This window comes from Bombus terrestris, chromosome 11 (assembly GCF_910591885.1).
Source record: "Bombus terrestris chromosome 11, iyBomTerr1.2, whole genome shotgun sequence".
NCBI lineage: Eukaryota > Metazoa > Arthropoda > Insecta > Hymenoptera > Apidae > Bombus > Bombus terrestris.
This window is the reverse complement of record NC_063279.1, coordinates 7,388,902-7,400,907: the sequence shown is the minus strand read 5'-3', so window position 1 is coordinate 7,400,907 and position 12,006 is coordinate 7,388,902. Positions and strand designations below refer to the sequence as shown.

Here is a 12,006-nt window from a genome sequence, read left to right as displayed (position 1 = left end):
GCTTTTAAGGATGAATCATGCAAAAATCATTGTTTCCAAATCAGACCAGATAATACCTAATGGAATCAGTTGTTGCATTGAATTATTTGCATATATATTTTAGATAGAGGATTATCCAATTTGCGAAGTCTTAGGACTAGTCCACTTTTTCTCTCAGTGCCTCGCATTTTTTTTTATTTCTTTTTTTATTAAAAGAAGAAAAACTAAGAAGTCTACAAATCCGTTTGAAAGAAATACCAGAGTCCTCCATCGCGCCTCGAGCATCCGATCCTTTTACGATTTTATGCAACGCCGAATGCATGTGACGTACACACTCTAGGATTCAAGTTTCTCTCTGTCACCTGTATTTATATATATACATATATATGTAATATGTATACGTATATTTTAATACATATATATATGTACATATATATAACGATGCCAAGTAGCTGCTTGAAAAACTGCCAGACTGCCAACGATCCTCTAACAGTTATTCGAGTTTTTGTCTAACTTTTAATCGACCGTTTTTTAGAAACCTCGACCTCGTGGCATGTTATCGTGCATGATAGATTCGTAGAGTACGTTTTTAATAATGATATTGAATTTAGAACGATGAGATTAAGACGAACGTGGCGGTATACTTTTTTATTTTCTTCTCTATCTTCTTTTTTATTTTTTTCTTTTTCTCTTCTCTCTTCTCTGGCCTTATTCCGATCGAGTGGTGCGAGTTGATCGCTCGATGGCATTCCCACAGTTAATCAGGCAGCTCGTTTACCATTTATACTACTGTATCATCTAAACGTTGCGTCGATGAACCACGATTGGGGCCGAATAGAAATTCCATCGTGCGAAATCTCATCATTTACCTGGTTACTGCGATTTAGAATTGCGAAAATTTGGTTGCTTATGATTTTTTGCTGTTTTAGAGGAATATTGAAAGATTCGTGGATAACAGGAAAATATTTTGCCAGCTATATTTCAGAAAGTCCGTGGAATAGATTACCACAATCTGATTATAAATTGGCCACCAGCATATTGGAATTGTCGGTATCTTACTCGGTACTTTTTTTTTGTAAGATTGACAAATTTTTACATTACTTTCTAAATTGGGAAAATAATCTCGCAAGATCCTGTTTTAAGTTTCTTAATGTTTCTAGGAAACTTTGGAACATCGTGGATAAAATAGAAAGAAAGACGCGTCTGATCACATCACATTGGCCATCATTGTTGGAATTTTCAGTGTTCTGCTCGACACGACCTTTAAAAATGTCCCTTTCGTGAGATTAGAAAATTCTTAATAATAGAAAAATTGTCTCAGAATATTGTACATTTCGTAATATCTCTAGAAGACCTTGAAAGAGGCATGAATAATAAGTGGAAAAAATATCTTGCAGCCCAGGAGAGGCAAATCATGCCCGACCATAAACCGACCACTTTCACCGAAATTCTCTGCCTCTCACTTGGTATAATAAACGAATTAGATTTTCGTGGAATTTGGAAATTAAGAAATATCTTCTTCCTTAATTTTCCAGCAAATTTTGGATGATTCGTATTTTGAAAGTTCATATTAACCACGGATCGGTATCAATTACATAAATTAAGAAATTCTTGTTAATAGAGAAATTATGTAAAAAAAGAATTCTATTCTATATTTTCTTAATCCACGATCTTTCATTTTCTTTAGCATTCTTCTAGAAAATCCCGCGGGAAGAATCCGCTTATTTTCCCAGGACAATGAAACGACGAAGGGAACAGACTGAAACGCATGCCGAAGACTACTTACCTATTTACGTATACTGATTTGTTATTCTTCGCTCGTATCCCATCAGAGTACGTCGATGGATAACCAGTAATTTAAACTTTGACGCTCTCAATGGGCAAACGGTATAATTACGGATCAAGCAGGAAATTTCTGAGTTGTCCAATTCAGCCTAAAAATTACCGTGACAACGTGTCCCGACTTTTCATGACCGAAAATCAAACATCACGATTTCGACCAACAAGAATGTCGTCCTGTGTCTTTCACCACGAAACTTTCGTTCAAAATTTCGTCAATCAATTGCAACAGTAAATAATCGAATTATTATGATCAGATAAGAAAAATGACAAATTTCGATTTTTCAATAATTTTGTACAAGTTTCAGATCGTTATAATGGACGGGTAACGAAATTGAAACAAGTAATATCTCTCTTTTGGTCGAACAAAGTGTTAGAGAAAAAAAGATGAATAGAAAGAGAAAAAATTCAATATTTTCTGTAAGAAAACTTACAAATTGTCCAAACATATTTATTCAAGTTTCAAACAATTTCAAAATTTCCGAATAGATCGTACTAATTTGATGAGTCATTGTGCACAGCCTTTGTCCTCTCATAGTTCCGAAATTATTTTTGCTTTCGTACCTTCGTTGTAAATTGTAACATGTGCAACGTTATTCTTCTTTTCATTCCCATATATCTACTTATGGCCTTTTCTTTATTTCTTTCCTCAATGTACGTATTCCTAAGTGTATGTTTCAGTAAGAGCTTTATTTTATACTTACCTTTTTTCTTTTCTTTTTTTTCTTTTTTTTTTTTTGATAGGTACGAGGCCACAATCGGTTCATCGACGCTGCCAGGTTTTCCCGTATGTCTTATCGGCATCTTATCACCACCGAAAATATTTTCTTTCGAAACCCGTAGGCACATCAAAGTAGGTTGCTCGTGAACACCGCTGGAGCTGTCTCCCTTTTTCTAGCCTCAGTAGAACGAACTTGTCTCATTTGCCACCAATAAATAAAGCGGCACCAGTAGCAGAGCAAAGAAAGAAAGGACGACTGTTCTTCGTCTAACCAAAAATAATATCAAGACTATATATGTAAAATGTATATAAATACCTATGTATATATCAATTTATATATATTTTGCATATATACGTATCTATCCTTCCCAAAAATCTGCCGCTGAATGATGATTATCGATCACACACGATCGAGGGACAGAAAAGTTTCACAAAAGTTCAACCTAACCTAAAAAAGAAAAAAAAACGAAAAGAGGAAATACGTACATATGTGAAACTTTTGGACGTAAAAAAAAAGAAGAACAAATTTAAATATGTACTATATTATTCTCCTACCCATGATTTGTATACACCATGTAATCTTATTATTCCCCCCTTTATTTAATTGATCGCCTAGTGAAACTGGCCTCTTAATCCCAGTAATGTAAATAGACAAAAGCGAATCACGTCGACACGACTAAACACGGGCGTTCTCGCTCTCTACTTTTTTCTATTCAGGTTCCGCAGGGAGAGACACAATGCTGACGTGGAGAAAGGAGACGGAAAAGACGGGAAGGATGGGAAGGAGGGTGAATCCTCGCATGCCAGGAAACTCTCCACAGCGGACGAGAACACTGCTGTTAAAGGACGGGCCGGGAAGTGGGGACGACTCTTAGGTAATTGAAAACTACCGAATTTTTATCATATATCGGTTTCCTTTTCATTTCTTTGCAATTCGATTCAAATTCTCTTCCAATTCTTTCTTAATTCAATCACGAATTATTTTTTAGGATATATTGTTTTTATATAAAATGACACGAAGATAATTGACGATAGTGAAAGTAATGCTTGGAAAGTAATGCTTGCAAACGTTAATATGTTGCAATAGATTTGGTTTCTTGGAAGATTATTATAAGTTAGGAAGAACTTGCAAAAAGAAAAGATCATTTACATTGTTGTAGAATATTTAAATAAAATATTTTAGCGAAGTAAATCATCACAAAAAAGCTTGAATTTCACAGGAAGCTCCAGCCTAGACTCCGGAAGCGAGACGGGAACCGGGGTAGATACGTTCAAACGATCCTTAAGCGCCAGGGATACCCGTCCCAGTTCTAGTGCCGGTAGCAACAAGGTGTTCCCAAAATTCGGTAAGCTGACCGGTACCATTGAAGAATCAGGTGATGCTGAAAACGTGAAAGAGACCCAGCAACAGCAGCAGAATGCGGCAGATTCGAAGCAGCTCCAGCTTCGCCGACTGGAGAGCTACGACGATGGACTAATTACCACTCAGCCGAGCCACGATCGTGAAATCCTAGCTGCCGTGCTCGAGGTGAAGGTTGATCTGAAACTGGAAGTGCAACGAGTCAATCAAAGATTGGCAAAGATTGAGGACATGCTGCAAACGCTAATGACAAGGCTCCCTGCGGCTACTCCACCGCAGCAAAAAGGCTCGAACAATTTTTCAACGGGTGGTAGCGGCGGTTCCTCGCAGATTCAGCCAACCAGTCAACCACAAAGTGCTTCTAGCTGTCAACAGGGTTCCCAGGCTACGCAAACACCTGGGGGAAGCACAGAGCAGAAAATTTCTATAGCGACTGCATCCACGTCGACGACCGAAGGTTACAGGGAGCAGGGTACAACCACAGAGAGAAGCTCCAAATCCCAAGAGCATCATCATCATCACCATCACCATCATCAATCGCAACAGTCTGACAGATTGAAGGACAGTAGTAGTGATTATAAGACTTCCTCGAGGGAAATGAGTAAAGAGTTGTTAGAAAGACTGGCCCAGGCGTCCACTTCCAGAGGGGACGATGGTACATCCCTCGGACCGTTGATTTTGAGGAAGAGAAGAAGCAAATCAAGGAACAAGGGAGCTGCACCGTTGGCACCGTTAGCTAGTCAGCCTATTAGTCCTTCGGAGGCGACAGAGACCACACAGATGCTCGAGTGCACGGATGACAGGGAACAGAACACCACCGCGACGGACAGAAGCGACAGGTCCGACAGAAAACGGCCTCCGCCCAGACCTAGGGAATACTTGTGAAAGTTCTTAAGGCTCCGGACGATCGTCTCGAGGCTGATATTCTGGCGAGAATCGCTGGAACGAACTGCCGTTCTCTGGAATAATTTTGTTAAGGTTAGGGTTAAGTATGGTGGAATTAGATGTGACTTAAGAAAGTTTTATGTGGTTGGTTAGGGTCGTCGGAGCTGGTCCTATTCTAATCGATGGAAAAAGGAAAATAGCTATTTGGAAGTTATCATAATCGGAAAGAAATGGAAGTTGTGTCGAGGTTAAGATTTCTAGTTTCTTTGAAGAAGAGAAGGACGGCTGTTTCAGCGAACTCTTTTCAACGAAATGAGACGAGTGTACCGGTAGAGTAAGCTACCTGTAAAATTTCACCGCGTACGTTTTAAGGACATATTGCATTTTCGCTACTCGCTTCGCGTCTGGTCTTCAGCGAGCATTCGTCGGTACGCGTGAAGAACGAATCCGACACGGGGAAAAAGATATTGATTTTTGAGGTTATGGATCGGGGATTGTCGTTCGAATTTAATACGAAAGAAAAAAAAGCAAAGAAATTCTATAAAAGAGGTTAAAAGAACACAAGAGAGCAAAACTAAAAGAGGGATGTGCCGACGAAACGATCCCGCTACTATAATGCAACTTGGCATATTTTTGCATGGCCAAACACGCGATTAAAAAGCAAAAAAGTAAACCAAAGAAAAAATACATAAAAAAGTATATCGAATTATATACTGCTTGCGACGGCTTCTTCGAGACATCGAACGTTTAAACGAGAGGAGGATGGAAACTAAAAAAATTCAGAATACTCACGTTCTAATACGTAAGGTAACACACACTGTAATCGTAGGTTTACACGCATCTTTAGAGGATATCAGCTAGACTCGTGGTTGCACGCGATAGATTTTAAGTAACTACAACAACCAACAACAACAAAAGAAAAGAAAAGGAAAGAAACGATAAGGAAGTGAATGAGAATAAAGTATAGGAAACGAAACGAATAAAAAAGAATAAAGTGAAGAGAAGACGAAGAACGATATATACATACATATATCTATATGTACTCTTGAAGCAATTAGAGAATCGTTCTTCGCGTTCTTCACTCATTTTTAATCATTCCTTAATTAATTCTATATAAATTGAATGAAAAAGTTGTTAATAAACGATCCAACCATAAAATGAACAATGCTACACGATTCTTTAATTGCTTGGAACGGTTCAGACTCGACGACTAATTATTATAAGAGCGTTGAAAATTTGGAGAAAGTAAGAGTTAGTATAGGGGGAGTATCATGATGTTCTCTGCATTTGAGTTTTCGGACAGTCGAGCTCTGTGATTAGAGGCGAAAGGCGTCGAGACGCGTTGTCAAGTCGTTTATCGTTGCATCGCTATCGCTGCACCATGGTGCCGTGTTCTTTTTTACCGTTTCCCTTTTGTTTTGTTTCTCTCCTCTGTTTCAGTTAATAGCTTTGAAAAAGCGGGATTCGCGAACGTTGATCGATGGCTTTTCGATGGTTTCGACTCAATGAACCGTGTGTGTATGCTTTATGTACGTATGTATGCGTGTACATGATTAAAAATCGATTACAAGTGCGTGAATTTGTGTGAAAATTAATCGTGACGACCTTAGGTGGACATTCACTGAATATTTTAAACCTCAGAGCTAAATTTGTTTCGCCAGGTTTGAAGGTTAGGTTATTTGTTTTTAACTTTAAGTTTAATCACTTAGATTTTGCTTATTGTGGTATGTTCACTATATTTTTTTCACTTTAATATTATCTCATCTCGTTTCTTTATCTTTCTAAAAAAAACATAGAGATCCTACAATAGATTTAAATGAAAATGATTTGGAGATAAATACCGGAAGTGCTTTCATGGTAACCCTTGCATTTTTCTAAGCTTCCCATTAGAAAGTATTCTCACTACACTCTTCAGGAGACCTTGCCCGTAAAGCGATTCGTGATCCATCAACCTCTTAAACGTCTTAAGACAGATAATAAGAATTGGGATTATAAAGCTATTCAACAAGAAAGAATTTAAGGTACACCAAGAAACCAGTTCTCGTAGCTGTCTAGAAGCTACCGACAAGGTTATTCTTACTTTTCTTAACGCGTTAAACAACATACTTCTCCTCGCTCCTCCAATTTTTCTATTCGACTCTTTAAAAAAAAAAGAAGTATAAAATAAAATTCAATGAAGACGTTTAATTCGATAATGGTTCGCGAAACCCACCATGACGCGACGATAATGAATAATTATAAATTGTTAAAAGTCAATTCGACCACGCCTCGAATGGCTGCATTTCCAGTGCAGCAGTCGCGCGAAATTTAAATATTAACAAAGCAAAATATAAACGAATAAAGTATAGAAAAAGAAAAGAGTATGAAAGAAAAAAGAAGATAAATAAGTAAATAAAACTCTCCATTTTGACCGAACGTGAAGTGCTGCATCTTACGGTCGCGATATTTCAATAATGACAAATGTCAAACGCCATTACGGAAACTCAAAGATTCCGTATACTTTGTTACATTGCAGAACATGACCTAATCCCGCGTTCACATGGCATTCACAGAAGCCAAACAGCAATATTAGGTGTATATATATCTTGTAACTACGACACGTGTATATATATTCATACATACATATACATATATATAATATACATAGAAAAAATAAGAAACTGATAAAGTGGCGCGTGGTTCGTGTCAACGCGTTTGCAACAAGAAAACGTTCAAAAAAAGCAGGAAGAAAATATCATATCGCGATTATTCTTTCCTTTTCCTCTAATTCTTTCTCGGTTTCCGGCGCAGCTTTCTGTTTCGAGAAAAACTTCGATTCGACAACGAGAATATTCATATGTATCACCCATGTATGCATACATCCGTATATATATATACACACACACAGAAATAGAGACACACATATGCATATGTATGTTGTATTTCTGTTGCTGCCGCCTCGAGAAAGAACTTTGAATAACACAATTCTGAAGGACAATCAAAGATGGAAAGTACTGATCTCACGAGTAGAGAATTGCGATTAATCGAATAAGCCTCTGATAGATATATACATATATATATATTTCGTTAGCTTAAGCCGACATATATAGATGAAACGATGCGAACGAAGGAGCTTTTGAGGTTACATATACATGTATATCATTTTTCCACGCCGCGATTCCCCTCGTGTATCTATATTGCATATGGCGGAACATATGGTTGCATATGGTTTACTTTTCTTTATTTACGGTCACTATCCTAGCATATATATAGAAAGTTAAATCGTTAAAATATTAAATTCTGTAAACTAACGAACCAAGCATTGCTTTTTGGCGTTATTAATTAACGAATATCGATCATTCGCGTAATATTATCCGGATGTGAACGCAATTCAGATTAAAGGGGAACCACGGATCGTCGAGACCCGAACATACCATTGAACGTTGATCCACGACGATTCAAAGTGAATAAATGAAAAAAAAAAAAAAACGAAGGGAACACGGGCAAACGCGCTGACAGGGATATTTACGCGTGTAAATACTATAAATATTAAATAGAAGCGAAAAATATGGAAGAAAGAATGCGAGAATGCCTGTTTGTGTGTGTATGGGACATGAAGACGAAGAGCGTACAAGAGTAATGCAGAAATAGTTCTAATTTCACGATGTTACCGAGAACGAGATGAAGAAAATGAAGAGAAAGATGTTGAATTATCGAGCAGTTACGAGGACTTTGTTAATTAGGTTTTAGCGGCGGTGACGATATAGCTGGCTCTATCGTAGTTTCTATACACTTTAAAACGAACGCGGAAGTTTAACATGCCGTTGAAACGTTTACAGCAGCTGACGCGCGTCGATCGAGAATTATTGTCGGAAACGGTGCGCCTTGCTCCTTTTTAACGCTGTATATCCAGTCTATCGGCCCGACGTTCCAAATCGATTTACCATTTTCATACTAACCTTAAAAATTAACACTTGCCTTAACATCGGATCATACTCGTGGCAAACATTATAATTGTAATTCAATAAGGAATATTGTACTCGTAATGAAGTTTAAATACTTTAACAATGTTTAATCTAACTGAAAATTATATATAACATATCCATAACACATCATCTGACATGGTGCTACAAAAATATTCATTTGAGTATCTACTGAAAAGATCATAAGGCAAGGAGTTAATTTACAAAATCTTTTTTTTCAAATCTACAAAAATTTCGACGAAAATATTTGAAATTCTGCGAGAAATGTTCACTCAAGTAATTTCAATTTCAGTTTCGAATTGGCATTTTAAAAATTGCTAATACTGGCGATATTGGAATGGCGGGAAAGTGGACTCGCTCTGTTCGCTATCCGAGAGCTTCTCTTCTCGCGCACGTATCCTCGTCTCCGTCGGGCGGTTCCATTGGTGACCGGTAAGTCGACCACCAAACGTTACCGTAAACCGTTGCATCGAAAATATCGAAGACTGACGACGCGTTTCATCTCCTCGATAAACCCAGCGCCATATTGGTTTCATAAAATCCCCGATTTACATTCCATTCGGACTCGCCACTCGTGATGTTCGACAAAATCGAAACATTCTAGCACCAGTTCGCAACGAGCCAATTTTCAACGCGACGAAGCTCGAACGAAGCCGATAACAAAATCACGAATGATCGAGGTGGACGACATATGATCGACTTATTGGTCCGTCATGCTGGAATCGTTGACAACGCGGTCTTTTTGAGTGTTTCGCCAGTGTGGATCGATCCGCGTCTCTAGTAATTGCAACGACGAACCTCCATCACGTATTTTTCCCGTGGAACAGTGTGTGTATGTGCAGTGCACATTGTGCACGGAGCGATTTCTCGAAGAGAATCGAAGATGACGGAGGTGGAGGAGCGCAATTGGTGTCCGCGTTGAAGCTAAATGCCGACAAGGCGGGTCGTTGTCGGATGTGGTGCCGCGAAAACAGGCAACACGACGAAAGAAAATATGGTAAACATGTGATATTACAATTTTTTATATATCAGCTACTTTGCAATAACGGATTATCGCCGTACTCGAGTGGAGAGCGTCGCGACACGGGTCGTCGTCGTCGTCGTCATCGTCGTCGTCATCGTCGTCATCGTCGTCGTCATCGATTTGTCAACGACGAGTTTACGAACGAACGAAAGTTTGTCTTTATTTCTTTGTGAAACTCCCGCTCGTTCGTTTCGAAAGAAAGGAGACGAGCGGATGCCTTGTTTTTGTTTGAATCTGATATCTTAATCTTTCTTTTCTATAAAATAAAAATCACAAAAACAATATGAAAGAATGACAGATTCTTTTTGTTGAAAAGAAAAAAAGAAAGTTATACGACGACGACTGTGATCGCCGCGACGATCGAAGAAGCCGTGATCGTATCGAATTTTTTGTGAAAATGATTAAGAGAATCTATATAGTAGCTATCCGGCGGAATAACAAAGAAATAAAGAAAAAAATATATATATATATATTATTATGGTTATTATTATGATCATTATTATGATTACTATTAGAACAAAAGAAAAGGGGGGTAAACAAATTTTTGCTATAACTAACACTTCGTCCATTTTTCTATATGGGCAATTCGTTGCACTGTAATCAAGTCCTCGGCCTTGTAAATTCTGTCCTTGTCATTTCCGGAAACTGCTCTTCGGTAATCGAACGCCACGAAAAATCGATCAATCCAGTTACCATCGTTCAGCTTATTCGCCAATCTTTCTTTTTCGACGATTTTCTATGTCTTAGATTAATATAATGCTTTTCTAATCGATAGAAAATGACTGTCTAATAAACAATTAGCAAACATAACCTCTCTTGGTTACCGCAAAACAAAGCTTCACGCTCCTATATATGACGATATGTTTCTTTTATAAATCGAAACGCCGTTGTTTTACAAAAAAAAAAAAAAAAAAAAGGACACGTCGTATTTGCAATTCTGTAACGAACAACAGCGTATCACAACGTTGTACGTAAACCAAGAGAGTGTTTGTAATCATAAACTTTTCATTTTTCTATTAAGGACAAAATGGAACGAAACGAAATAAAAGAAATCTGTATCGTGAAACGATCAGATGATCGATCGATCTTCATGGCGTTGGAAAACCGACAGGAGCCGAGCTGTTTGCGAACTCTCGTGAGAATCCGATCGTGCGATCTCGACGCGAGTCAGAGAAGACGAAACGCGACGAACGAATGGTCCTACGCGAACGCTCCTCGCCGCGTTCATGTTGTTGTTTTCAATTCGAGCGATCGTCGACGATTGATAACAACGACGAAAGCTCTCCTTGAAAGAATCTAAATCGATAAAATCTCTAGCTTCGATCGAAAATAAAAAGCTGCACTTTCTAAGAGCAAAATGCTTACGATCGTGATCATCCTTCGAGCTCAATCGTCTTTAATTGAGATAACCTTGAAATCTTCTCTCAAAGGATCTATCTACTACAGAATTCTGTAAATATTGAATCTTTTAAATCAGTAATGCCCGATTCTGATTGAGATTGCTTAGACTTAGACGATATTGATCCTTAAGAAATTGTATTGATTGCAAGGTTATTCATGATTCTTCCCTATAAAAGGTGTAGATAACGTGAAATTAAGGTTAGAAAGTGATGAAGGACTTTTAAAGGATCGTTTAAGATGAAATATTAATTTAGGAAAATGTTATTTGAACAGCGCCACTGACGATTGAATCGAAGTATCGATGATGAGGTTAAAACTTGAGGAGCTCTTTTGTTTTATGCAAATACATCGTAAAATGAAACATCAACCGTGAAGACTAACCAAAATTTCGAATCTACCGCGGTCTAATGTTCACTGGTCTTCCTGATCTTATTTTGCGAAGCGTGGAACGTTCGAACGACGGTCGGAAGCGAAGGGTCGATCAAGGAGTTCAGAATCGGCGTCAACGATCGCTCAAAAAACCACCGAGACGAATATACTTAAAGAAAAAACAAAAAAAAAAAGACATAAGATAAAAGATGAAAAATCGTATCGTCGAGAGATCAAATTGTAGCATCGAACGAAGCCTGGCTAGAATACTCAAAAGAAAGCTGCTTTCGAACTTATAATAAAAAAAGATTAAAACTTGACCGAGCTCCGCTGTTCTATTTGCGAATCGATCCTTCAATCAATCACAATTTTTCCTTCTACTTCTTTTTATTGCTCATCTTTTTCCAGTGTGAACTTACAACTAATATTATATAATATACGTTTTTCCTTTCCCCTCTCTCTCTAT

General features: G+C 38.0%; 1 protein-coding gene and 1 long non-coding RNA gene across 14 annotated transcripts in view; one reads left to right on the top strand and one right to left on the bottom strand.

The window, feature by feature from the left end:
* Window positions 1–11,860, top strand: part of LOC100647781 (potassium voltage-gated channel protein eag) — a 156,012-nt gene extending 144,152 nt beyond the window's left edge. For all 12 annotated transcript variants that reach the window (XM_012313940.3, XM_012313937.3, XM_020865265.2 and 9 more), the window contains 2 exons: window positions 3,257–3,414; window positions 3,760–11,860. In XM_012313940.3, coding sequence (XP_012169330.1) covers window positions 3,257–3,414; window positions 3,760–4,784 — 1,183 coding nt within the window. In that variant the 3' untranslated portion in view covers window positions 4,785–11,860. The remainder of the gene's footprint in view (window positions 1–3,256; window positions 3,415–3,759) is intronic.
* Window positions 2,383–3,271, bottom strand: LOC110119660. 2 transcript variants are annotated; one of them, XR_007225759.1, is made up of 2 exons: window positions 3,095–3,271; window positions 2,383–2,987 (listed from the first exon to the last, which is right to left on the bottom strand). It is a non-coding gene; the product is annotated as an uncharacterized LOC110119660 (long non-coding RNA). The 2 variants fall into 2 exon arrangements; XR_007225760.1 differs by having other exon boundaries at window positions 3,079–3,258.
* Window positions 11,861–12,006: the final 146 nt, after the last annotated feature.